The sequence below is a fragment of the Haemorhous mexicanus genome, chromosome 18 (assembly GCF_027477595.1).
Source record: "Haemorhous mexicanus isolate bHaeMex1 chromosome 18, bHaeMex1.pri, whole genome shotgun sequence".
NCBI classification, from domain to species: domain Eukaryota; kingdom Metazoa; phylum Chordata; class Aves; order Passeriformes; family Fringillidae; genus Haemorhous; species Haemorhous mexicanus.
This window is the reverse complement of record NC_082358.1, coordinates 8,500,612-8,526,893: the sequence shown is the minus strand read 5'-3', so window position 1 is coordinate 8,526,893 and position 26,282 is coordinate 8,500,612. Positions and strand designations below refer to the sequence as shown.

At 49.2% G+C, this 26,282-nt stretch overlaps 3 protein-coding genes across 5 annotated transcripts in view; 2 read left to right on the top strand and 1 right to left on the bottom strand.

The window, feature by feature from the left end:
* The window catches only part of TM9SF4 (transmembrane 9 superfamily member 4), a 17,147-nt gene extending 6,888 nt beyond the window's left edge, over positions 1-10,259 (top strand). Inside the window, exons 4-18 of the mRNA XM_059862676.1 lie at positions 253-421; positions 500-629; positions 1,002-1,125; positions 1,940-2,058; positions 2,171-2,282; positions 2,698-2,768; positions 3,204-3,336; positions 3,842-3,923; positions 4,013-4,088; positions 4,426-4,509; positions 4,692-4,867; positions 5,196-5,259; positions 5,770-5,889; positions 6,410-6,499; positions 6,825-10,259. Coding sequence (XP_059718659.1) covers positions 253-421; positions 500-629; positions 1,002-1,125; positions 1,940-2,058; positions 2,171-2,282; positions 2,698-2,768; positions 3,204-3,336; positions 3,842-3,923; positions 4,013-4,088; positions 4,426-4,509; positions 4,692-4,867; positions 5,196-5,259; positions 5,770-5,889; positions 6,410-6,499; positions 6,825-6,974 — 1,700 coding nt within the window. The 3' untranslated portion in view covers positions 6,975-10,259. The remainder of the gene's footprint in view (positions 1-252; positions 422-499; positions 630-1,001; positions 1,126-1,939; positions 2,059-2,170; positions 2,283-2,697; positions 2,769-3,203; positions 3,337-3,841; positions 3,924-4,012; positions 4,089-4,425; positions 4,510-4,691; positions 4,868-5,195; positions 5,260-5,769; positions 5,890-6,409; positions 6,500-6,824) is intronic.
* PLAGL2 (PLAG1 like zinc finger 2) lies at positions 8,236-20,923 on the bottom strand. Of its 3 annotated transcripts, none has more exons than XM_059862678.1 (5): positions 20,812-20,923; positions 20,256-20,365; positions 18,447-18,842; positions 17,048-17,643; positions 8,236-13,877 (listed from the first exon to the last, which is right to left on the bottom strand). In XM_059862678.1, the coding sequence occupies exons 3-5, from the start codon at positions 18,707-18,709 to the stop codon at positions 13,726-13,728; spliced, it is 1,011 nt and encodes a 336-aa protein (XP_059718661.1). In that variant the 5' UTR covers positions 18,710-18,842; positions 20,256-20,365; positions 20,812-20,923; the 3' UTR covers positions 8,236-13,725. The 3 variants fall into 3 exon arrangements, with proteins under 3 accessions (XP_059718661.1, XP_059718662.1, XP_059718660.1); XM_059862679.1 differs by having other exon boundaries at positions 8,236-11,345; XM_059862677.1 differs by lacking the exon at positions 8,236-13,877 and having other exon boundaries at positions 13,905-17,643.
* Positions 20,921-26,282, top strand: POFUT1 (protein O-fucosyltransferase 1). Its single transcript, XM_059862680.1, has 7 exons — positions 20,921-21,102; positions 21,385-21,506; positions 21,620-21,802; positions 22,373-22,485; positions 23,113-23,305; positions 23,794-24,036; positions 24,470-26,282. The coding sequence occupies exons 1-7, from the start codon at positions 20,943-20,945 to the stop codon at positions 24,656-24,658; spliced, it is 1,203 nt and encodes a 400-aa protein (XP_059718663.1). The 5' UTR covers positions 20,921-20,942; the 3' UTR covers positions 24,659-26,282.

Genomic DNA, 26,282 nt, shown 5'->3' with positions numbered 1-26,282 from the left:
TGTCTGCAAACAGCAGTGTCCATGTGTTGGACAGAGGAACTGCCTGTCCTGATGGAGAGCATGTAACCTGCTTCATAAGCAGGGCTTGATACTTCCAACAAAGTAGCTGTATTGACTTGCAGTCTTATCCTTGCACCTGGGCTAGCAAAGGAGAATTGCTATGGTCCCTCCAGCTGCACAATACCTGGAAGCAGGATCAGCAGCAGGAAGCCTGTCAGTCTCCAACCCTGCCCATGTTTTCCTGTTTTCCAGGTGAGGTTCTTCGAGGCGACCGAATTGTAAATACACCTTTCCAGGTTTCCATGAATGTGGAGAAGAAATGTGAAGTTCTGTGCAACTTTCCCAACAAGCCAGTGACTCTGACAGTGGAGCAGAGCAAGCTCATCGCCGAGCGCATCAGGGAGGATTACTACGTCCACCTGTGAGTCACTCAAGCATGGGTTTGTGTCGTGGGGATTTGGTGCTGTGGACAAATTTGATCTGAAATCTGTGTTTTCAGCATTGCTGATAACCTCCCTGTGGCAACACGGCTGGAGTTTTATTCCAATCGTGAGGAAGAGGAGAAGAAGAAGGAGAAGGATGTGCAGTTCGAGCATGGATATAGGCTTGGGTTTATGGACGGTAACAAGGTAGAGAACTGAGGTGCTGTGTGAGAGTGCCTGGAGGAGATCTGGGTGTCTGTTAGAGGTCTGCCAGAGAGTATCAGAATTGGGAATGCAACCAAAAGGTTTTATTAATAGTGGAAATATGAGAGAGGGGTTTCTTGTGGGCAGAAGAGGGTGGGAAAGCCAGGAGTCCTTGCTTTTGCTCACTGTGTAACTTTGGACAGGCTCATGCAGTGGCTTCCCCTCAGCAGAGCAAAGGCACTGTGCCCCCAAGACTGGCTGATCTCAGTGTTGTAGTCTTTAGTTTTCCCTCACGGAAGCCATTTTCTGCAGTTGTTGCTTCTCAGCTTTGGCTCTTCCTCCCATAGGGTGCTGATCTTTTATTTTATGTTTCAGTTCTACCTGCACAACCACCTCTCCTTCATCCTTTACTACCACAGAGAGGATGTGGAAGAGAGCCAGGAGCACACCTACAGGGTGGTGCGCTTTGAGGTGATTCCCCAAAGCATTAAACTGGAAGGTAAGAGACCCTTGAGGAGGAGAGCAAGGGGGAAGAATCTCCTGTATGGACAAAAGGCAGATGCCAGTGATGTATCGGGGTGCCAATTGTTGCTTCACAGGACACAGAAATGAGTCTAAATTACAAGAATAATAAACCACTTTGTTATTAAGGAAGTACCAACAATAGAGACATATCCATGAACTGCAGTCCATGGAAAATCAATTCCTGTAAAAAGATCTGAATTTGAGGTTTTGGGGTTGGATTTTTTTGCACTGTGTCATCTGGTATGAGGCATGTCTGGCATTCTAGCTCTTGCGGTGGCACAGATCTCCCTGACTGGGACACTCTGTGCTGTTTCAGGGACACACAGGATGTTTGGAACTGTTTCTGGGGGACTGAAATTTAAAAAAACTGCTTAGGGGAAAGCACTCCTACCTCAGTGAGCCCAGTGGAAAAGGGGTGTCTAGAAGGGCAGTTGCTCATGGTGTGGATCGCCCCACGCAGCTCCCCTCTGGCACTGCTGGAGAGGTCTTGTTTCTCACCATATCATGTGGAATAGAGGATTTTTTCATGGTCCAGATCCTTGGCTTCAGAACCTCTGGCTTTTATCCTTCCAGTTAAGGAGAGCCCTGTGCATAGCTTTCCTGAAAGCTTGTTAATGGTGCTCCACTGCTGGTCAGGAGAATAGTTTTGCAAACTGCAGAGCAGGTGAGCAAGGAGCGAGTGCTTCCCCACCTGGAATTACTGCAACCCAATGCCCTCAGGGTGATGCTCAGTGGGAGAGGTGGTGCATGAGGAAAGGGCTCACTGTGTGCTCTGCTTTCCCCTACAGACTTGAAGGCTGATGAGAAGAGCATGTGCACCCTGCCCGAAGCCACGGGCTCTGCCCCTCAGGAAATAGATCCTACTAAAGAGAACCAGTTGCTCTTCACCTACTCTGTGCATTGGGAGGTGAGGCAGTACTGGGGAGCTGGCTGGCAGTGATGCTCCAAGTGTCTGTCACTAGGGTTGTGGGAGACATTGGGAATGTGCTGGTGTGAGAAGAACTCTCCTGTTCTTTCAGGAAAGTGACATTAAGTGGGCTTCCCGCTGGGACACGTACCTGACCATGAGTGATGTGCAGATCCACTGGTTTTCTATCATTAACTCAGTTGTGGTCGTCTTTTTCCTTTCAGGTGAGTGGATGTGTGGGGAGAGGAAGGCTTTACCATTATCTGCAGGGAATTTTCTTTAAGCCTTAGCTGCAGGTGGCTCAAGGAGCATGTGGCCACATCTGAACCTGGTCAAAAGGGGCAGGAAACCAATTTAAAGCCTCTCAGTTCAGTGTCCTGTGGGGTCAGGCAATTACCAGCCTTTCTCATACTGGAGTCATTGAGGGAGTAAAAAAACCCACAAGAAAGCCACAATGCCCCATTTCTGCTGGAATACTGCCTTCCCTGCTCCTTGAGGTTTTGTTTCTGTCTTTGCTGATGACTCAAGACCTCCTCTCTCAGCCAGAACAGAGTGTTGGTGGGAGCCATGTAGTTGCACAGCACGAGGGCAGCACAGCCATGTGGGAGCATCTGAGCTGAACTCTGTGCTTGTTTTCAGGGATTCTCAGCATGATCATCATCCGGACTCTGCGGAAGGACATTGCCAACTACAATAAAGAAGATGACATTGTATGTGTTTGTTCCTTGGGCTGGGATTAGAGGGAGGGAAGCACAGGCCAGGAGGGATCCAGTGTGCAGACTTGGCTGTATTGTCTCTTTCCCTTGCCCCTGTTTTCCTTTGAGCCTGGCCATGGGATAGGCAGTTGTGTCGTGCTGTCACACACCTTTTGCTGCCTGAACAATCACATATTAGTTAGGATGTCTTCAGACCTGAGTGACTGCAAATGTGACTGTAAAAGCTCTGTAAATGTGTGTCCTGGCACTGACAATTCAGGTCTCAGCTGTTTTTAGCCCAAGAGGAAAGAAGTTTCTTGGCTAGAGTGGTAAAATTCAGTAGAAAAACTGGATTCAGGAAAGTTAACCTCTTAGGCTGGCTGTGGTAGGACCTTAATTTCCACTAGTGTATCACATCTAAATAGCCTCCTTTTTCTGTTGTTGCTATAGGAAGATACAATGGAGGAATCTGGTTGGAAACTTGTGCATGGAGATGTCTTCAGGCCTCCACAGTACCCTATGATCCTCAGCTCTCTCCTGGGTTCTGGAATTCAGCTCTTCTGTATGATCCTGATTGTCATCTGTAAGTGGCACATGTTCCACAGGGTGGCTGTAACACGAATGATGCTCAAGGGTGTTTGACTTCACCCTGTGCTCACCTTAGCTGGAGTGAGGCCCATGAAGCTGCTTCCTGTTGCCATCAGCCTGGGCTCGGCACTGCAGAACTGCTGGGTGACATTGCCCAGCTGAAGGCAGCTTTGTGTGATTTTATTTCCTTTGCCAAGCTGTGAGCCCTGGCTGATAGTGGGCTGGGGGACTTTTGCACAGGTGTGCCTTGCCTGCTGAGCTGCACCTGCTCCCATCCCTGGGGAAGCTGAGGCTGAAGCATGGTCTGTAGCTGAGATCAAAGCTGTGCCTTCCTCTCTGGCCGGTGCTGGAGGCTGTGGATATGTTATGATGTGAAGAAAATCAAGCTGTGCAGGGATAGCAGGCAGCTGTGGGCTGCAGATGGGACAGGCCCCTGTCCTTGAGCTGTTGCAGCACATGTCCCTCAGAGCTGCTATTCCTTGTCCTGTTTCCCTCTGCAGTTGTTGCTATGCTGGGGATGCTGTCGCCTTCGAGCCGGGGCGCACTGATGACAACTGCCTGCTTCCTCTTCATGTTCATGGGGTAGGTGCCTCCACGGCTTCCCCCTGGGCTGTCCTGCCTCCCCCCAGCAACAGCAGCTCATTTTCATTGACTTGGCTGTTTCTGTCCAGGGTTTTTGGTGGATTCTTTGCTGGCCGCTTATACCGGACTCTGAAAGGCCATCGATGGAAGAAGGGAGCCTTTTGTGTGAGTCTTGGATGTTCTGTGCTGTTTATCCAGGTTTGCTGATGGCAAAATCTGTGGATAAGCTCCACACATTTGTGGTAGCTGGACACAATCTGGCTGAGGTGCACATTTGCTGTGGGTTGAGTCCTTGTAGCTGTACAGAAAGGGCACCACCAGAGCACGTACTAGAGCAAAGAGGATTGTCCAAGATCCTCCCCACAGCCCAGCTCTGTGTCCTTGTCCTGTAACAAAAAGGACACTTCTCCACGTGTGCCTTGTCTCAGGGATGGACTCATTCCATAGGAAGATCTGGCTGATGAATCAGGTGCCTTCTCTTATGCTGTGGTTCCTCTTGCAGACAGCGACGCTGTACCCGGGCGTTGTCTTTGGCATCTGCTTTGTCCTCAACTGCTTCATCTGGGGGAAACACTCCTCTGGTGCGGTAGGTGCCACCCTCAGCCTGGGGCCTGCTGGGTGGGAGAGGGTCACTGGGCTGACAGGGACCCACTTGTCTTCCCAGACTTTTCCAAGTGAGTAGCTGGAGGGTTGGCTTAGCCAATGACATCAGTCCCCAGGGCAGGAGAGCTGTCAGCCTCACTTCTGTGGCTCTTGGTGTGATTCCAGGTGCCTTTCCCTACCATGGTGGCCTTGCTCTGCATGTGGTTTGGGATCTCCTTGCCCTTGGTCTACCTGGGTTACTACTTTGGATTTCGCAAGCAGCCCTATGACAATCCTGTACGGACAAATCAGATTCCCAGGCAGATCCCGGAGCAGAGGTGGTATATGAACAAATTTGTGGGGTGAGTGATGACTGTCTGGGAAATACGGTGAGTTAAGCCCCGTCCCCTTGGTCCCCTTGGGTTGCTGAGTGTCACCTGCTGCTCTCTGGACATGGACAGATGGCAGATTGGGTTCCTCGAGACCACATCAATAGTTTGGATGTGGTGTGGGGGGTACTTGTAGCCATGGTACGTGCTCAACAGTGGGAGCAGCTGTGCCATTGCCCGTGAAATTTAGTAATCTGGAAATGTAGAGCCTTTGCTTGGAGTGTTGTGTGAGCTTAGAAGGAATTTTCAATGTCCAGACAGTTATATTGTGCTGCTTATGGTTTTTGTTTCTGCTCTGTAGGATCCTCATGGCTGGTATTCTGCCTTTTGGAGCCATGTTCATTGAACTGTTCTTCATTTTCAGTGTAAGCATTTAACCCACTTTCCTCCTCAATGGGATTCTTTTCATGCCAAAGCTTTTGAAAGGAGGGGCTTCCTGTGTTCTCTAAAGGGGGAGCTGGTTTCTTCCAGGGCATTCAGTAGTTTCCAGGGAGAGCTCTGGGACTCTTCTGGTGGTTTTGTGGTAAAGACAAAATTTACTGTAACATTACATCAAGGAGGGGTCCTGGTCTTGAGACAGTCACTGTTCTGCTGCTACCCATTTTTCACCTTGTATGGATGGGGAAGAATTTGCTGTTCCATTGCTTGGGAGATGCAGGGGAATGAACAAGCTATCTCAGAGTTGTCCTTGTGCACCTTTTTGCAACCTGGATCCTGCAAAGTGACATTGTGAAATGCATTAGATCTGTGGTTTAATCTAGGTGAGGCTGAGGGGGCTCCTCATTTTCCCCTGGCTGGCTGCCAGAAGTTAGTCCTGTGTTCAGTGATTGATCACAGTAACATGGAAATCAATTCCTGCTGTGTGTTTATTTCAGGCAATCTGGGAGAACCAGTTCTATTACCTTTTTGGCTTCCTCTTCCTGGTGTTTATAATTCTGGTGGTATCCTGCTCCCAGATCAGCATTGTCATGGTGTATTTCCAGCTCTGTGCTGAGGTGAGATTTCCATGTTTGTAATTTGGATAGCAGAGGGTACTTGCTTCTGGAAAAGCACAGATCACATTACTGCTGCTGCTCAGCAAAGATTCGTGTGGTCCAGTTTCACAGGTGTGATTGTCTCCACTGTCTCTTCACTCTAAAGGGAATTAAAGCTCCTTGGTTGTCTGGGAACTGTGGTTAGGCTGGGAACTGTGGTTTCATACCAGGAATTTTGCTGGGCACAGGGTGTTTTGAGCTGCTCCCAAACTGTTCCATTCCATCCACACACAAAACAAAATGCAGGACCAAAGGTGAGCCATGTCCTGGGGCAGCAGGTGCTTTGAGCCTGACTGTCAGCATCACATCTCTTGGTTTGGAAACACATTTGTGACAGAGAAAGTTCCCCGGTCCCAAATTGTGGATTTCCTTTGAAGGAAGATGGGTGGTGTTCTCCCTGTCCAGGAATGGTCACAGTTCCCTGAGGCAGTGCCTGGGGAGAAGAAAGTCAGGGGGATAATGAGACTCTTTATCCTGTCAGGATTACCGCTGGTGGTGGAGGACCTTCCTGGTGTCTGGAGGATCTGCCTTCTATGTGCTGATCTATGCTGTCTTCTACTTTGTGAACAAGGTATTCCTCCTGGGTGGAAGTGCCGTGTTTTTGGGGGTGACTGTGGGATTTGGGAAAGGAAATGGTGGGCCTGCTGAGTCCCAGTCTGCCCATGCCGGCCCAAGGCAGTGCTCACAGCCCTTCCAGACAGGAGAGGAGGGTGTAGGTGTCCCAGGACTTGCGCAGAGCAGCATTCCCTGACCCCACCTCAAAGGAGATCTCCCTTCAGCTGGACAAAAATTAAAGTATTCCTCCCTTTGCCAGAGCTCTCCTTGCAGAGGGCACTGGTTGGTTTATCATCTGTGTGCATTATTTCGCCGACTTTTCTTGTCCTCTTCTGTTTCAGCTGGATATTGTTGAGTTCATTCCCTCCTTACTGTACTTTGGCTACACTGCCCTCATGGTCCTGTCCTTCTGGCTCCTGACGGGCACCATTGGCTTCTACGCAGCCTACATGTTTGTGAGGAAGATCTACGCCGCCGTGAAAATCGACTGAAGCTGGAATCTCCCAGCAGGAATCAGACACCTCTGAACATGTGTCCTCCCAGGAGGGACAGGGACATCTTCTCCCAGCTCTTTTTAAGGAAACAAAAATCCAGTGGGAGAGTCACAAGAGAAATAATTAACTCCTCGATTTGGAATGTAACTTTGGCACAGTGTACATGGATTCTGGGCTACTTCTGCGGGGAAAAGGGGTCTGTAGATACCTTACATTTTAACTTTATTATCCTGTTCCATATTTGAGGGAGTTTTTTAGCAGAGAAATATCCCTCTGTATAAGTAAACCCCCTTTTTGCTAATCCATCCTTTTTTTTATGTTGATGATGAATGGATTTGAGACAGCAGTGGAAACACTTGTGAAAACATTTTCTTCCAGCCCCTGGGGTGCACTAGGATTCAGGGAGACTCTTCAGACAAGTATCAGACTGGGTTTTTCTCCTGCCTTCGAGTCTGCACGGAAGAGGGAGCTTGACTATGGCAGAATAAGCGGAGCCTCAAGGCTCACCCAGCGGGAGTCCGGCGCACTCCGATCCCGAAGTCCCGGCTTCGGCTTGTTTACAATTTGCTGGAGGTGCCATTCAGAGCCTGGGAAGTGCAATTTCACCCTGAGAGAGCTTGAGCAACCTTCGGCATCGCTCCTCCCTCCCTCCAGCCTCGGACAGCACAGGCCTCTGTGGGAGGGTGGGATTGCCTCTCCTGCAAAAGGCAGGACAAAAGGTCCTGGTGGAAGTGACGTGGTTGTGCTGGAATACAGGACTGGAAGGATGTGTGAGGTAACTACCAGAGTTTGTTCTGTCAATAGCTCTGCTCTGGATGAGTGAGGAATCAGGGCAGGCTCCTTCCTGGGAATGCCACTGGGATCCTGAAGAGCCTGCAGGGGATGGCTGTGGTGCCGTGGTGTTAGTGCCAAGTGATCTGAGGCAGTGTTGGGCCCGAGCTGCCCAAAGGCAGCGCAGACCATGCTGAAGGGGCTGGCACAGGCAGGTGGCCCCATGAGCTGTCCCATGGCTGGGAGTGGGGCTCTCTTGCTGGCCCTATGCTCTGACTGCCCTTGCTGCTCTCTGCTCCTCCTCTGAAATTCTCTACCTCCAGGGAACAGGAAAAGTGTACACCCCATAGCTGTATTTTGTTCTTCTCCACGAAAAACAGTCCCAGCTCTCCTGGATAGCTGACATGGGCTCTTCTTTTCCCATGGTTTGATGCCTGAATCAGACAATGGGAATCTCTTTTCAAAAGAGGTTAAAGTTGGGTTGTGGTTTGTTTTTTTTTTTTTTTTTTTGGTCACTTCAGTGATGTTTATCAGTAAAAAGGTTCCACGTTGCAGTGAAGGCTCCCTCCATCCCCACACTCACTGGATTCAGCCAGAACTACAGAGGAGAGGTTTTTTTTCGTGAGATCTATGAAAATTTTCTTCTTGGAGTAAGGTCTTCCAATGAACAGCTGCCACAGGTCGCATCATTCCAACCCAAAACTGCCCAAAGCCCTCCTTGCTCCCAGGGAGGGCTTTGGGGCCTTTTTAAACTCCAATTGCCAGAAGTTTCCACCAGGTCCATGCAAGGGCCTGTGTCCCTTCCCACTGGCCCTGCCCATCATGCCAAAGTCTAATCAGCCAGGAATCATGGATGGAAAAAAGGAGGAGGGGATGTGTGAACCAACTGTGCTGTGGAATCCTGTGTCAGTTCTGATTTGAGGTCCCTCTCTGAGATTTTTGTTGATTTTTTTTTTTTTTCCTTCTGCCCCTGCCCCAGTGGAGAGGCTCAGCCAGCATTGATTTCTCTCCCTTCCCTGAAGTGTTTTCTCTGTATTCTTTGTAATTTTTAATTAATGTATGTATTCTTTGTGTCCTATTGTAAATAAATCTGCCATTGTCCTGTCATCCTGCTCTCTTGGGCTCTCCTAAGCCACTTCTGGAGAATTTCTTTTTGTAACACTTGGCTTTTCAACACCCCTATGGTCTGTGATGTATGGCTTCAGCCAGAAGCAGAGCTTGGAATACTCTGGCTTTCATTGTAATATTTTTCTCCTGGTAAACTAAATTTCTCCCAGTGTGGCATGCCCTGAACGCTGCCTTATGTTGTGATCATGCCACCAGTTGAGGCATTTGGATCTGCTGCTGCTGTGCTGCTGGGTAAGATCACTTGAGCAAGTCGTGTCTAGTGTGGGACACGTTGTTTGACATGTGGCACTGATGGGCAGAGCGGCAGAACTGTTGGATGGCAGTGCTGGGCAGGGCTTTAGAGCAGCAGAGGGGAGTTTGAGGAGTGCTGCTCCTGCAGAAGCTGGGCCCTCAGTGTTGGCTTCCAGCTCCATTGGCTTCCCCGAGCTTGTGTGTTTCTGCTGGGGAAGTGTGTGTGGCAGGAGATCAATGAGCTTCTGCTGGAGTGCTGGCTGAGGGAGGCAAAGTGAATTCTCTTTTCCTGAGATGGTTTGCTCAGCAGAGCAATGGATGTGATTCCCCCAGGTTACAGAGTCCATTGTTGGGGGCTGCTGAGTGTCTGTGAGTGAGATCAGAGCTGACAAATACTAGAATCAAAACTCAGAAATCATCAGAGTAATCCCTTCTCCCTTTAAAAAGGCAAAGGAAGCTTCAGCTCCACCACCACGACAATCCATGCTAAACTTATTTCTCATTTTTGGCAGATGGGTGTATTTATGTTGTCACAGTCCCCAGTGCCAGGGGAAAGCTGCTGAGGAAAGGTCATGTTTAATGGTGGCTGAATTAGAACTGAAAACTAGATCATTCTTAGACAAGCACCTAACACAGATCGTGGCTGTCAGCTTTTAATCCATGTTCTGAAGGAGAATCCCAAGAAGGCCCTGTGTGCTTTGCCCTGCTTCTTCAAATGCTGCTGGTGCCTGCAGTCAGTTGTAGCTTAAATTGAGGCTTGGTCCTGGTTCTCCTGCCTGTGGAGAGCAGAGCATGTTGGGGTTTTTGGGAGGGGGAATGGGCTGAACTTGTCTGAAATGCTGCCACACGGGCTGGAAATTTTAGTGAAACCAAGAGACCAGAACTTTGTCTAACAAACATTATTCTCCTTAACAGGGGATAATGGTGTCTGCTGTGGCTGCCTCCCCAGTGGGGTGCTGAGTTTTTTTTCTTGTCGGTCTAATTCTTTGCTTGGCAGAAATTTAAAAACCTCTGTGGCTTCATGTAGGGAACTGTGTCTTTGACCTGTCTTATGATTCCATCCTGTCTTAATTCAACCAAAACCCGAACTCCCCTCCAAGAAGACACCTGGGGTAGATCCCAATGCTTTTAATAAACAACTTCATTATAAAAGATGCTTTCAATTTGAACTTCATTTTGCAGGAGCTAATTTTAGTGATGAATCATATATTTCCTAATGGCAGTTAATTACAATTTAAAAACCTTGTTTACAGCCCCCAAAACACTCCTTTAAAAGAGGTTATTCACTCTGTGTAAAAGTGCTAGAAAGTTTGTTTTTCAAAAACCTGTTTAGCTGTAACAATGGGAAGTTTCTGGCTTTGGCAGCTGTAGCTGCAGGGAGGGAGGTCAGGCACGGGGCCTGTCCAGAACCAGCACAAGAAGGGACAGTGTGAAGGGAGGGACACTGTGGCTTTCCCATCCCCTCCCATGCCTGATCCCAAACCCTTCGCCTTCCAGTGGGATGTGTCTAGGCTCCTGTGGGAGATGGCAGAGCTTGTGCTGGCAGAGGGTTCTTGATATGACTTGTGGCTGCAAAGGCCACTCAGTAGCTTTTCTTCCAGCAGCAGTTTTGGAGCTTGGCTGCTCCCAGGGGTTCCACAGGTTCTTCTTTGTCCTTGTAGCCACCCCAGGTATCAAGAGTACATCAGCTGGCAGCTCTGTGTTCTTTAATATCCTCATTCAAGGAAAACGCTGGTTCAAATGTTACTCGACAGTCTTTCTAAAAATTGCTCCTAGGTATCAGGAATCACTGAAGTGGGAAAGCTCCACACAGTATCAAGGCTGAGGCACTCAGAAGGGTGAGGAGATCTCAAACTTCAGAAAGGCTTCTAGCAGAAGTTCTGGGATGTGCTGCAGGCTTCTGCACCCTGGCATGGCACCCTGAAGTGGGTTCTGAGGGCTGTGAGCCAAGCTCATGTTACCTTCTTGCAAGATACTGACCACAGAGGGAGAAGGCCAGGAACCTGCCTACAGCCCTGTTCACCTGGACACTCAGCCAGCCTGGCCTGTCCCAGGTGTTGGAGGCTGTCCCTGTCCTGCAGGCCCTGGAACTGTCCCCAGTCCACTCAGTGCATTCCATGCTAGAGCTGGTTATCCCCTTGCACAGTAGTTCAAAACAAAGACACAAAAGCGAGGGATGGTTGGTTTGTAACAAGACACTTCAATGTTGAGGATTCTTCCCCCAGCTGAAGAGCTGACCTATTTATAGTAATAAAAAAAATAATTCCAAATTCCCTGGTTATCTTTTGCAATGCTTTTAACTTCCCTTGTCAGTGTGATATGATCCAGAGAAGCTCCCTCTGTGTCATGAATACTCTATTTTCAGGCTGGTATTTAGGCACTGGTGGAAAGGACCACACAGACCTGGCTTCAACCACAAGCACAGAGTGAGGAAGGTGCTTCAGGCTCCTCCTGCAGCCCACCTTTGCACATGGAAATAAAATACACTTTGAACAGGAAAGCCAAGCTCATCTCCTGCTGTGGGTGTGTGAGAAGCAGAATGTGATCTGTTTTCTGCTCTCGTTTCTGGGCATCACTTCTGGTTTTGCTCGACCTGTTTGCATGCTAGTGTGAGTAGTGGTGTGTGGCCTGTGGGAAGATGTAGAGCTGGCTCCAGGTAGAGATTGCAGACTGTACCCCAGGAGAAAACTCTTTACCTGCAGCCACAAGAATAGCTGAAATGTGTAGGATTCCTAGGGGGATCCCAGTTATTCACTAGAAGGAAGCAAGTCCATCACTGGGAATAGCCAGAGGAGAGTGTGAGTCTGAGTGTGCATGGATTGTGCAGCAGGGACAACAGAACCTGAGAGGTGGTGGGGAATGGGAAGAGTGGTACTGCAAGGCAGCTGGATCAGTGGTGATGGCATCTCCCTGCAGCTTCCAGCTGTTTTCCAGGAGAGGCTCAGTATGGCTGTGGCATGTTATGGTAAACAGGCATGGAAAGGGTGAGAGGTGCCAGAGCTGGGGATTGGGGTGAAAAGAATCTGGGCCTCCCAGATCCAGCAGACCAGACTAAACCAAACCACCTTCTCCTACTGCATAGGGGTCAGCCAGGATGGAATTCAGAGCTTCAGGTGGCAGCTCTCATCTCTAGGAACTGGGAAAAATTCAAGAAGTAAGTTATGGAAAAGACACAAATTTTGGATGAGGATGGAAACCTGAAATGGTTCTGTTCAAGCTATTCATCCACTTCACTGTTCAGTGGCAGAATACCTCCAGGGCTTGGGAAGGCAATTAACTAAAAATAGGCACCTGAGGGAGAATTCAGTCAGCCTGACTAACTGGGATTAGAGGATAAGCAAGAAGGTAAGGTGATGGGAAACACATCTTTGAAGATTTATTTGTGGAAATTTTAATTGCAGGCAGCAGAAAATGCCTCTCTGGGGTTGTTCTGTCCAGAGAGCAAAGGTGGTGCAATGGCAGAGAAAGGAAAAGGGGATTTTTTCAGTGAACTGCAGGAAATCTTCTCAGCAGCTGCTGTTCACCTGTCAGCAAGGAAGGAATTAAAGAACAAAGAGCTGAGCTCAACAAAAGTACTGAAATCATCAATCTACCAGAGGTGAGAAAAGGATTCCAGTTGAGGTGACACCATTTTTCAACACTGAGGCTAAAGAGCAGCAATGTTGTGAGACAGAGAACAGGGTCTGTCACAACATGGTGCGTGAGTATTCTGTCATGTGAAATTCAGTGGAAGCAAATGCAAGATAACATGTTGTTTCTTCCTACAAATGGATTTTGAGTGAGGTGTAATCCCAGGGGGAAAAAAGACTTTCAGCCTTTCACAGGGTTCTGGAGATCTGAGCCTGGAAGGATGGGCAAGAGTTAACCCTCTGCTGCCAGGCAGTGGCTTGGCTCTTTGTTAGTTCTTATTTCTAGGGGACATTGGTCCTTGGCTTTCTGAGAATCCAGAGTCTGATTTATAAGGGCTGGCAAATTCATGTCCTGTCCTTTCATTAACTGGAGGTCTGTGGGTTTATATCTTAGTTGACTGCACTGTTCCTACTGCTTTGGACCCCACCCAAGCCAGCCCTTTATGTAATTAAACCCTCCTGAACAATTATGTGCTGTACTCGCTGCCCTTGAGCTCTGGTACAATCTTCATGGTACAGGTGTGCCAGGAACTGAGGGATCACAGTGGAATGGTTTCCTGGGTTCTGCCTGCCTGACACACAGCCATGTCCTGGACCTGCAGCTCCAAACTCGTGGTCCAAAACAAAACCCAAACTCTTTCTGGGACGATTGTTTTTGTATCACATAACCAGCACAGTGCCTGCCACAAAGCCCTGCACATACACCACAGAACAAATTGCAGGCTGTGCTGCAGCAATCCCCCTCTCAGCATTCCAGTTTCCTGTGTCCCTCACCTCCAGCTGCATCAGCAGGAGCTTGGCTAAGATGACTTCCCCTGAGTTGCCTAGTGGACTGGGATTCCCAAGTGCTCTAACCTTGGATGCTCCAAGTATTTTCTTATAAACAGGTAAAAGTTGTTCACTGCAATTTGTTCTGTGAATTGCACACTTACTATTTTAAACTGAATTATTCTCGTTAGTTTTAGACTGACTGGTAAAATACCTTCAGATTACAAGCTGTTGTGGTAGAGGAACTTTGAATCCATTTTCCTGTGCAAACACCTGGAATCAGCTCCAATGCTGTCTCTGACCATGCTGCCCTTGCTGGGTTTGATTTTCCTCGCATTGACAAAAGTTACTGCAGTTCTGCTTGTTAAAGTAGCTGTAGAAAGCAAATCACACATGCAAATCATAGCAAAATGAATTCCATTTATTCTTTGACAGACTACTGGTAGGAAAAAGATGCCTGGCTCTAAGTTTAGCTACCACTGCTAAAGGAATTCCAGTGATGACATCTGTTCAGAGTACAATGCAGGCAGGAAGCAAAAAAGCTGAATGTTCTGCAGTGGGAGAAGGTGTGTGATGGCATTGCATAAATCTGATAATCCTCACTGGCAGTGAGTGATCAGTTTTGACCATTTATTTCTCAAAAAATAATAATCCTCTCAACTGAAGACAGGGATAAGGCTTGCATATAATTGATAACAGTGTGAAACTCTTTAATTTGCAAAGAGCAAAGCAATAGAAGACAGGCCTGAGGTATTCAATGCTGGTAAACAGACTGGCTGCAATGCCCTGTTTACCTTTGCTAGGTTAGAGAACAAGAAGGCACTCGTTGGACTTGGAAAGGCAACATTTTCCAGTGGAGAAAAGGAAAAAGTACTGCATTCAACTCGGGGAGATCATTGCCACAGGATATTGCTGAGGTAAATAAATCTTATATTACATTTTGATACAAAAGTCTTATTTGCAGCATTGCTGGCTAACCTAAAACAACCGCTCTATGTTCTGGAGAATCAATGGATTGCTAAAGAGTCATTCTGGGAAGAATTACTAAGCTAAATTAAAAATAAAATTCTGGAGTAAAATGGAAGGGGGACAAGCCTGTGACCAAAAGAGGCACAGCTGATGTCACACAGTGGGATCATGGCTCAGCAGGAAGGAATCTGCATCAACTGAGGTGGATGTGCTCTGGGGACACAAGGGAGGACAGCATCTGGCTTCACCCAAGGAGCTGAGATAACAGAGTAGAGGTAGATTTTGCATTTCCTAGATTTATGGAGAACAATATTGACAGATTTCCTGGTTTATACTGGCCTACAATGGTTCCTCCATGCTGAGGTATGAAGATCTGCCTGTCCATAGTCACAAACATGCACCATGCAGAGTGACCTCCATATGTCCCCATCTGCAGTATAAGTGCCCAGGAAAACAGGAGCAGGAGACAATGCAGGTGCTAAATGACACCAGCAGCTGGCTGCCTCTTCCCAGTATAACCCTTCTGCCCTGGTAGGTAGACAGCCCATGGAAGAGTTGAAGAGGTAGGGCAGGGAGCAAGGGAAGCAGGACTTTAACTTCAGGAGGCAATGCTAGAGCAGGAGAAAACAAAAAAGGCCAGTGGAACCAAATCCAAAGTGAAAAGCTGACTGCAGGTCCCAAACCTCAGCATTTGTTAGAACTACTGGTGTTGGGAGAAGTGCTTCAAATACACTGACAGTGTGTACATGAAGCTGGGATCAATTTTTCCCTGATTCTTGCATGTTATCACCATTGAGGTTAAAATATACCTTTGAGACTCCTTCCTGGATAGGCCAAAAAGGGTGCTGACCTCAATGAGTAGTTAAAAAAACCCCAAACCCCAGAAACTCATACTCTGTTCCTCATCCCAAGGGAAGCTATGGAGCAGGGCCTGCAGCCTGTTCTCAGCCACGCCTGGTATGGCAGTGCTCGATGTCCCGAGCTCCTCACCCAGCTCTCTCACGTGCTTTGGTTTCCAGATCTGTTTGCCTGGGGGAGATATTTCAAAGGGCTCTGTCCATACACCACACACCAAGCTAAGCTGTGAGAGCTGCTCCATCCCCTTCACTTGGGACAGCCAGCGAGAAAAGGCAGGAAGCTGCTGCCTACAGGGGCAGAGGCTGAAGTGGTCCAAAAGCAGTGTATTTCCCCATGGGGGAAGAACATGATAAGTGAAGAGAAATCAGTGCAACCTGACTTCATTGTGTAAACAGTGTTCTAGCTACACCAGACATGAACCCAGTGTATTCTGGTGCCTCCTATTTTTGCAATGGCAGAAACAGATTTGTGTTGTGTAAACAATGTTCACCATAATGAGTTTATCCTAACAGCTCCAAAGAGGCAGCGTTGAATTCACTATGTAAACGGGCTTGTTGCTTAACACTGATGTGGAGTAAGCTGTGTTGGGTGATGGGATGAGAGGTAGCAGGGAAGGACAGCCTCTTCCCCATTGGCTTCATACAGAGTGGTATCATGACTTCTTCTCCATGTGGAGGTGTTGGCTGGTTTGCCAGAATTGCAGTGTGTGGTAACATGAAATGGAAGCTGGACTCTTCAAAAGTTTAGCCCAGGATGAAAGAGTCTCAACTCCTTCTGAGGGACAGTCCCTTCCCAGAGAGGAATACAGCTCCAGCATTCTCAGGGAAGGTCAGTGCTAAGCGTGGCTCCTGATTCACAGATTAAAAATTAGATAAAATATATCCAGTCTATCAGCTGAAATCTTTCTGCTGTACAGGACTGGGACTTGCATGGGTTCCAGTCTACAAGTGCTCCCTCCAAGATCAGAAACCTCCTGTCTGACCCAGCTCTGCCAGAGCTTTCACACCCCCAAGGAAGGAAGAGTTGTGCGTTTTTAAGGCTCTCCACAAATGGGTGACTGAAAGATCTGTTCTCCAGTGCTATTTCCAGCTTATTGGAATGCCTGGTGGAACCGTGGCAGTGTGGTTGTGCTCAAGCTGGAGGTGAAGACGGGGGGCAACGAATGAAGGGGCCCAAAGTTCAGCGAGGCCCCGGCTCCGGGAGACTCTTGAGGTTGATGTTGCAAAGTGGTGAGCAGTGGCTGCGCCTCCCCCTGCGAGTAGCCCATGACCAATCCCCCCGACGAGACAGGTGGATTGCAAGGAGGAAGGTTTAGGGGAAGGAAGCCAAGAAGATGAGAAAAGTCCATGTTAGCAGCACAGAGAGCCTCTGAGAGGTTAGCAGGGCTCTTGGAAAGCAAAGCCTCATCCAGGGCAGGTGGCTGAGGCGAAGAGGACTGAGGATCACCAGATGAGAGAGACAGACTGCCAGGGAAGTCTGACAAAAAGCTGTCCACCTCTACTTTGGGTAGTTTCTCAGGCAAATATGAGGTAGATCCAAGCTGATACTTTGGAGGAGGTTGCGGTGGGGAGGAGATGGGAGAAGAAGACTCCAGAGGATAGCTCATTCCCATTGGAAGAGAATTAGGAACCAAAGAATGGGGCATCCCTGAGCTTGGCATGGTTTGGAGATGTGTGCTGTACATGCCCACGGGCAGCATGCCAGGGAAGCTCTTACCACCCATCATGTCTCTGGATGCCATACACAGGACAGGACTCAGCTCTTCCTTCACTGCCACAGAGGAGCTGCAGCTGAGCAGACCCAACATGTCCACTGGCTCCGTCTTAATCTTCAGCAGTTCCTGGGAGTGGCTTTTCTTCATGTGCCTGGTCAGGTGGTCTTTCCTCCCAAACCTCTGAGCACAGTACTGGCACAGGAAGTCCTTCCGCCCCGTGTGCACCACCAGGTGCCTGCGCACGTCCTTGCGGGTGTAGAAGCGCCGATCGCAGTGGTCACACGGATGCTTCTTCTCCTTCGCCCCACCAGAAGCCCGCCTGGAATGGGCTTTGAGGTGCTCCAGCAGGACCTGGGTGCTCTCAAAGGTCTGGAGGCACACCTTGCAGCTGAGGTCACCGCTGGCAGCCGCGTGCATGGCCAGGTGTCGCCTGAAGCCCAGTTTGGTGTTGTAGTTCTTGCCGCACTCGGGACAGTGCAGGGCCTCCTTGTTGGGATCGTGGGTCTGCAGGTGGTTCCGAAGGTGATCCTTCCTGTGGAACATCTTCTCGCAGTACATGCACTGGTGGGGCTTCTGAGCAGAGTGCGTGGCCATATGCCTTAGGGGAGAAACGCAGCGAAGGTCAGACAAACATCTAGCCCCTGAGGGAACACAAGCTAGTTTTCCAAAATTTTCCTTGTGTCCTACACTTTATGCCACAAAAATCCCAGATGGCATTTTACCTCCATTAAACAAGGAGCACAGGAGAACAATGCTTCAGGCAAAACCTACAGTCTGTCCCAGCAGCTGTCTCTCCTCAGCTCCTGCTCTCTGCTGAGGCTGCCAAAGAAAACCTTCCTAGTTTGTGACACTAGGGGAGAAAACTTCACTTCATCAGGAGGGTCAGGCTGTGCCCAAGTCTGCTGACAGCCACTGTGGTCTGACTTCACCTTGGCATCTCACACTCTCCCCCACTGTGGTTCACTTGGTTTCAAGTTCTCAGCCATCACTGTTTAACTATTTTGTGTTGTACTTCACTACAAAAATGGGAACTCTACTTTTCCATACTGGAGCAACAGCTGCCATGGAATTATCCCTGTGGTTAGAAGCAGGATTTATGAATGCAAACGCTATTCTTGCTTTTCATTTTGTTTTTTAATCTGTGAACTGAACTTTCTGTTTCTATTTCCTCCTCAGTGAAACATGAAACAGCTTGAGCTCAGGATACAGCATTAGCTGAAGTTCTCTGGAAGGCACCTAAAAAGATGCCAAGTATGGTAATGTCTGGGACTCAACTGCTTTTCAAGGTAAAAGGGCATTTCCCCTCCTCCAGCTTCTCAGAAATTCAAGCAAAGACACACGAGGGAGGGGGTTTCCCCTCTCTCCTGGCACTGCTGGGCAGAGGTACTTGCAGATACTGACCTGTAGAGCTTGTACTTGGAGGCAAAGGCCTTGCCACAGTGCAGCTGGGGGCAGTTGTAGGGCCTCTGCTCTGAATGGGAAAGTGTGTGAGTTCTCAGCTTGTCCACGTGAGGGAAGGAGGGCTCCGATAGTTCACACTGGCATTTTCCCTGACTTTCGGTTTCTTCACCTCTTGGTCTGGGGACTAATTTCCAGCCTGTCTCTTCCTCCTCCTGCTTTGCATCTTGAATCCAGTTGGGAACACTGGGGAAAAATGCCGTCATGGCAGGTCTAGTAGAACATGGCCATGTCAAGCAGAACTCGAGCCTATGGGCGTCTCGCTGTGCTGTTGTCCCAGTGCAGTTTTCCGTTGGAGCCCCCTGTGACCAAACTGCTTTAATAGCAAAACTTCTTCATCTGAAATCACAGAAGGCTGGTGTTAATTCACTGCAACCTTCACCCATGTACACAGTGAACATGTGAAGATGTGTGTTCCCAGTCATGGGGACCTCCAATCAATAATATTTTTCTGTCTCTTCCCCCTTAACCTGTTACCTGAATAAAATTATGTTAAACTTTTTCTGAATTGCATTTTTTGCTACTATTAAGGGCCAGTGTTACATGTTGGATGTATTTTCTCCTGAAATATCATAAAAGGTGTCCATTTGAAGCTCTAAATACCTTTCCCTGTGTGTCTTGCAGATCACTTCTCATCCCATTATTTTATATTCTCACTTGCTCTTGGTCTCTGCCTACATGGAATTACCTCTCAGAGATTCTCAGAGTTCTCTTGTATTTTCTTTTCCCATCCTTTCTGCTACCAACCTGGTGCAATGGGCAAAACAATCTCCAGAGCAAATCAATCTGAACCCCCTACATGTGGCTGAATGGGGGTGAGGAAGAAAACTCTCAATTATCATCAACATCACACCTTTTTCTGGAAGGCAACGGATGCCGCTCCTCTTCAGGGTGGGATTACTCATTGTATTTTCACTTTTCGATTGTGAGGCAGATTCTGCCTCTCTGGATCAGCAAGTTTTCTACTGTAATGAGCAATTTTTAACTCTTTTTTCTTTTCTTTGACACTCTCATCCATTAATAATGGAAGCTCAAACTGTTTCCTGTTCAAAAAAATACACCTCCTGTAAGCTCTTCTGGCTTTCACATTGATGAGGTTCTACATAAATCTCTCCTAGCAGGTTGTTCTTGAGTTGTGTGTTGGTTTTTACAGGGTTCTACTGCCAGCTTGACTGGTAAACGGTCAGCTGAAATAAAACCAACCTCTTTCACTCAATTTGGCTGCCTGAGAAACCCTACTTAAAATAGCATCAAACCCTCACTCCATGATTGCTTCAGAGGAGGAACTTCCTGCTGCACATCAACACCAGTGTGAGTTGTGGGCAGGATGTGCAACTGCGAGGGAACAAACCAACCCCCAAGAAAGTGTTCAAGGAACGTTATGAAGAGCTGAAATGACATTTACTGTGACTGCGCCATCACCCCAAATAGCATGGATGGTTCCCTCAGGGAGGAAAACACTGGGAAACAGGATGACTCCAAGAAAATATATCATTGTGAGCTTTGGGAATGCCTGTTAAAAATAAAACTTGGTTTTGTGCAGGCTAAATCTACGTGGTCAGAACAGAACAATAAAGGACCAGAACTGCTGAGGTGCCACTTTGGGACAAACCAGCGTGATGTGACAGCTGCTCTGACCCCTCAGGGTGCAGGAGGCCTGTGGTTCAGAGCAATCTGTCTTACTGGGTGCTAAAAGCATGACTACTTCACCTCTCTATGAAATATGTCCCAGAAAAGATGAGTGTTCTCTACCTCTTGCTCCAGAGCTGTGCAGGTGTCCCAAGAGTCTCCACCACTTTCACCAGGGAACTGCTCCTTTCCCTCCGAAAAAGCCTGGCCATCTGGGCCAGTTTCAAAGCTACCTGGAAGAAGACAAGAGTTTGAATTTTGATGTTTTTAACAGTAAGGTGCATAAACGATCACATTGGAATTTTAGGGCATTCAGAGGTGCTGTTGCAACCGCCTTGCCAACGGCGGAGGTGCCGGGGGGTGGCCGCGAGGGGCAACTCGCTCCTCCCTCGGCACCTCCGCCGTTTGCCTCGGAAGCCAACCGGGAGACCCCCACCCCCGGGAGCGCTCCGTGGATAATGCAGCCCCGGTGGAGCGGGATCACACATCCCTCCCCCGCCCCGCAGCCCTGAGAGGAGGGAGGCGGGCCCGGCCTACGCCCCCCCCTCCGCCCCGCATCCTCCTCCTCCTCACACGCCCCCCTGTCCCCTGAGGGGACCCCGCCACCGAGGGGAGGGTACGGCCGTGCCACCGCCCCTCGCTGCGGTGCCGCCCCCCTCTCTCGCCCCCCCGCGCTCACCCCGTTCCCCCGGGCCCCGCCAAGCGCGGCTCCGCTCCCGGCCCCGGCGGCGCCATTGCGCGGGGCCTTGTGGGAGTGACGTCACGGCTCGGTGGTGGCCACCAGAGCGGCGCGCCGCGGGGCATGCTGGGATGGTGGCGCCGGGCTCTGGCCGCCGACGAGCCGCCATGGCGGTGCCGCCGGCCCCGGTGCTCCTCGTCCTCCTCCTGCTCCTCCCGGTGATGGCGGCGGGAGGCGGCGCGGCACCCGCCTGGGACGAGTCCGGGTACCTGCTCTACTGTCCCTGCATGGGTGAGGCTTTCCCGGTGCAGACCCCCTATGCATCTCCCGGTTGCATCCCCCGATGCGGTTCCCGCTGCTGACTCCAGGGCTGCAGACCCCGGTTCATCCCCCAGCGCGGTCCGCGTTCCGTGCCCTGCTGCATCCCCCGTCCCGTGCCCCGCTGCATCTGCCGCTGCATCCCCCGGTCTTTGCCCCGCTGCATTCCCCGCTCCGTGCCCCACTGCATCCCCTGCTCCGTGCCCGGTCCGTCCCCGGCGCGGTCCCCGCCTGGCTGAGCCCCGTCTCCCGCAGGCCGCTTCGGTAACCAAGCCGAGCACTTCCTGGGAGCCCTGGCCTTCGCCCGCGCCCTCAACCGGACCCTGGCCGTGCCGCCCTGGATCGAGTACCGGCACCACCGCCCGCCCTACACCAACGTGAGCCCCGGCGGGCGCGGGAGGGGGCGGCGGGCAGGGCTGGGAGCTCTCCGGGGATGAGCTGCGGGCCCCGGGTGAGGGGAGCCCCGGCTCACGGCTCTGCTCCCCCACAGCTGCACGTCCCCTACTCGGAGCACTTCAGGCTGGAGCCGCTGCGGCGGTACCACCGCGTGATCAGCCTGGAGCGGTTCATGGAGCAGCTGGCGCCCCGGCACTGGCCGCCCGGCAGCAGGGTGGCGTATTGCTTCGAAGCTGCTGCCCAGAGAAGCGCGGACAAAAGCACGTGCCCCATGAAGGTGAGCTCCTCCTCAGCCCCGCGGGCACGGCTTTATTCCAAAGGCTACGACTGACTCATTCAGGTCGCTATTGATTCGCAAATTTGCGGGGTTACCCGCCGCAAATCGGTCTGTGTGGCATTGCTTTCACCACTTGAGGAGTGGCATGCTGTGCCATCATCAGTTTTCTTTGTCTACAAGTGCTTGGGGATCAGGGATCCGGTCTGTGCAAGCAGATTTTATCACCTCAGATTTAACTGTGACTGTAGTTTATCTCCTGCTCTTTTCCAGCTGGTGTAAAGCAACCTCTCTTTAACTGCAAGTTTGAAAGCTGTGGTGTCCTTGTTCTTTAAGACAACCTTTGCAACCTTCTCAGTGAACTTCCCTGTATACTCCGGGTGGCAAAGACTGAAGCTAAATATATAAATATATAAATTCACTGTCTCCTTCCTGGGGGGCTGGTGTGTCAAACAGGCTATTCCAGCTGCTTCCATCCTGGAACAGGCTCCTGCTTTACACCTCAAGATCTTGCTAGATCCACCTTTCAGGCTCTATGTGTGCACTAAATGAACACTGATCTTTTATTTGCAGGATGGAAATCCATTTGGTCCCTTCTGGGATCAGTTCCAAGTGGATTTTGATAAGTCTGAGCTCTTCAAGGGAATTTCCTTCAGTCCTGCATACAAGGACCATTGGATCCAAAGGTAGCAAGAAGATGCAAGAGTGCTGGCAGGCTGTGACTGTGTATTGTGACTTTACATTTTGGGAGAGAGATTGAAGTGGTTAGTTAGTAATATAGTTAAAAATATTAATGCTTTTTCCATTAAATATTTGCTGAGCACTTCACGTGGGCATTATGTTAGGTATGAACTCTGCTAGGCTGATTGACTTCTGAGCCAGGAATATTTTATCAAATATTTATTAAATATGCAATTAATCATCAAAAATAATTTGGTTCTCATTTGGGGATTATGAATGTATTTGGCTGCTTACCTTGTGTTTTCAGAGCCATGAGTGACTTTAGTGGTTACCAGTAAGCTTGGGTGACAGAACTGGTCTAGTCTGGGGTGAAAATGTAACATCTCATTGCCTGGTAGCTCCTCGATGCATGTTTGAGGTTCTTCTCTTAGTGTCTGTCAGATAAAAGGTCTGAGGTAAAATACAGCCCCTGAGATTTCTTCAGTTCAGATGGCAAACCAGATAAAATTATCTCAATTTGGAGCAATAAATGCTGCATATTTTGGGGCATTCCTGGTTTCTACTCTAACCTTCACAGCAGACTTCATGCAGGTTAGGTCACGTTTCAGCCTGCTGGGTTTGGTTTTCTGTAGGTTTCCAGCCTCTGAGCACCCTGTTCTCGCCTTACCTGGGGCTCCAGCCCAGTTTCCTGTCCTGGAGGAGCACCGGCCCCTGCAGAAGTACATGGAGTGGTCGGATGCAATGGTGGAGAAGGGAGAAGCCTACATCCAGTCCCTGCTGCTCCGGCCCTATGTGGGAATTCACCTGAGGATCGGCTCCGACTGGGTACGGCACAACGGGGTGTGGGTAAAGCTGCTCAAAAAGGAGCTGTGCTGGCACAGCCACCTGGTCCCTGCTGGCATCCAGGAGCTCCCTGTGTGTTAGCAGTGGTGCTGGGATTCTTTCAGACAGGCAGAGGTGGGGAAACGTGGTGGTGTTTTCTCATTTGAATGTGGTACTTGGAAAACAAAAAAAAGGTTGTGATGAGGTGGGGTTCAGCCTCTTGTCCCAGGACAAAGGGAAATAGCCTCAGGTTGCCCCAGGAGAGGTTCAGGTTGAATATCAGAGGAAAATTTTTCACTGAAAGAGTGATTGAGCACTGGCCCAGGGCCATGGTGGAATTGCCATTCATGGAAGTGTCCAGAACACAAGTAGACGTGGCACTTTCTGATAAGGTTCACTGGGCATGGGGTATCTGTTCAAAGTTTGGACTTGATAATCTCAGAGATCTTCAGCTTTGATGATTCTGTGATTCTCTTTTCCCCTTCCAATAGAAAAATGCCTGCAACATGTTAAAGGATGGGACAGCTGGGCCACACTTCATGGCTTCACCGCAGTGCGTGGGCTATGACCGCAGTGCTGCGGTGCCTCTCACCATGGACATGTGCCTGCCAGACCTCCGAGAGATCAAACGGGCTCTCAAGCTCTGGGTGGCAAAGATTGAAGCTAAATCTGTTTATATTGCTACTGATTCTGAGCCCTACACAACGGAAATACAGCAGTTCTTCCAGGAAAAGGTGAGTCTTCCAGAAACCTCTTCTGGGAGGAGTGCGTGGATAAAAACCTTCCTTGGCTTCTGGCCCAAGGCTGTCATGGATAGCAGACAGGCAGTTGTGGAATAGGTTATTCACAGCCAAATATTGGCATCTCAAAATGAATTTGGCTCATAGCAATAAAAATTATCCTGTAAAATTATTTTTTTTTTCTGGGAGATTGAAGAGCATTGTCTGGCATGGTAGTAAATATTTCCATGAAAAGGGTTTAAATTAAATAAACCTAAGTGATTTTCAGAAATGCTCTGACATTGATCTAATCATAAATGAGTTGTAGGGCAGAGAAAGACAAAACTCACTCTCTTTCTGTTGTGTATTCCATTTCTAACATTATGCCAAGACATTGGATTTTGATAATAGCTGACTGGATTAATCTGCTCTCCTCGTTTCTCTGCAGCTCAAGGTTGTCAGCTTGCAGCCAGAAGTGCCTCAGATTGATCTGTACATCCTTGGCCAGTCCGACCACTTCATCGGGAACTGTGTCTCTTCCTTCACTGCCTTTGTGAAGAGAGAACGTGACATCCATGGGAAACCCTCCTCGTTTTTTGGCATGGACCACCCACCAAGGCTACGGGATGAGTTCTGACCAGAGGAGGGGGAGGCTCCCTGGTTCCAGGGCTCTGAGCTGGGTCCTTGGTGCTGCAGCATTCCCTGTGGGCAGTCATTGCTGGGCTGTGGGAGAGCTCCTGCCCTCCAGTGCTCCTCTCAGTCCCTTCCAGACTGTTCTGTCTGATCTCTCCTGTGTTTCCAGTGTGAGCTCACATAGAAATTTAAATCATGTGGTTTACAGGAAACTATAAACTATGTATAGTTTTTTAAGATGTAGCTTTTATACTTCTTCATTCTCACTACTTGGGATTCACCATCAATCATGATGAAGCAGCTGCTCAGATTTCCTCCTCTTTTCTTTCTCTGTTAATTCTTAACTCTCACCTGGAGGTGTTTTGAACCTTCATGTCCAAAACTGACCATAATTGGTTCTCATTGAGTGTAAAATTTCTGTCAGGCATATCAGGTTCCCTGGAAAGGGCGTGCAAGGTGAAGCTTAGGACCGAAAAAGCTCTGGGGTTTCATCAAATCAAGGACCACAGTTGTCTTACCAGACCTGTGTCACCACAGTGCCTCAGTGTCCCTTCTCCTGTCCAAAGAGATTCCATACCCTGTGCTGTGGGGCCCTGGATCTCTTTGGTGGTGCTGGAGGAGTGCAGTGGGACATGGTGTGACATGGCAGCTGCCTGTTCAGCCTCTCTGCATCAGCCTGGGGTGAGGTGTGTGCAGGACATGGGAGGAGATCTGTCACAGCCAGGCCAGAACTGTAGATTGAGGGCCAGTAGCTTTGTAGCTGTTGATGTCAGTGAGGTCTGTGGTAGAAGAGAAACTTTGGGCCAATGTTATTAAAATAGCTGTAGTGGGGTTAGATATGTCATACCTGGGTCTATGGTATTGTTTTGTTTTTGTACTTTATAAGATAACCCCTCTGAGAGCATTACCCTTGTTTGGGGCAGTTCCCAGTGGAGGTAACTCTGGAAAATTATTCATTGATGGGGAAGCAACAGCCCAAACACCTCTGTTTGCCCTGGTGTGGTTTGATGCTGGTAACGCTGATAATCCCAACATGGTGAGATTCAACTTGACCCATGCCTTTTGGTGCTTCTGTGACTTCATTTTCTGGTCCAAAGACGAAGTACAGAACGGTTCATTTTTCAGAAATGTCTCTTAGGTGAGTCTGTGGTACCAGAGCTGCTGCCTCCAGTGCACTGCTGCAGGCCAGGCAAGGCTGTTATGAGCAGTTAACTCCAAATGTCTCTCTTTATGGTGGTCTTTTCTGAGCTTTGAAGGAGTTTGAGGGCTCAGGGGAGTGTACAAAAGCAGGCTAAATGAGAATGTCCCCCAGGTGTCAGGGTGGCAAAAACTCATCTCTTGTTTCCTCAGGGCTGGCTTCAAAAATAATGGGATTTGGGGGAAAATTATCTGTTTTAGGGCCTTTGGAAGCTGGGCTTTTGAAGACTGAACCTCCTTGTGTCATACAGTTTACTGATCTTGGGTGATGCCCTTGGGGCTGCCTTGCCTTGCTGTGGAGCAGGGGAAGCCTTTCCGCACACTGTTGGGAAGATAAAGTATTAAAACAAAATGTTGGGATGGGGCGTTTCTTTTCTGTTTTTTTTTAATAAGGTATTTTTTATACTAATAAAAACTTGATTTTGTATTCA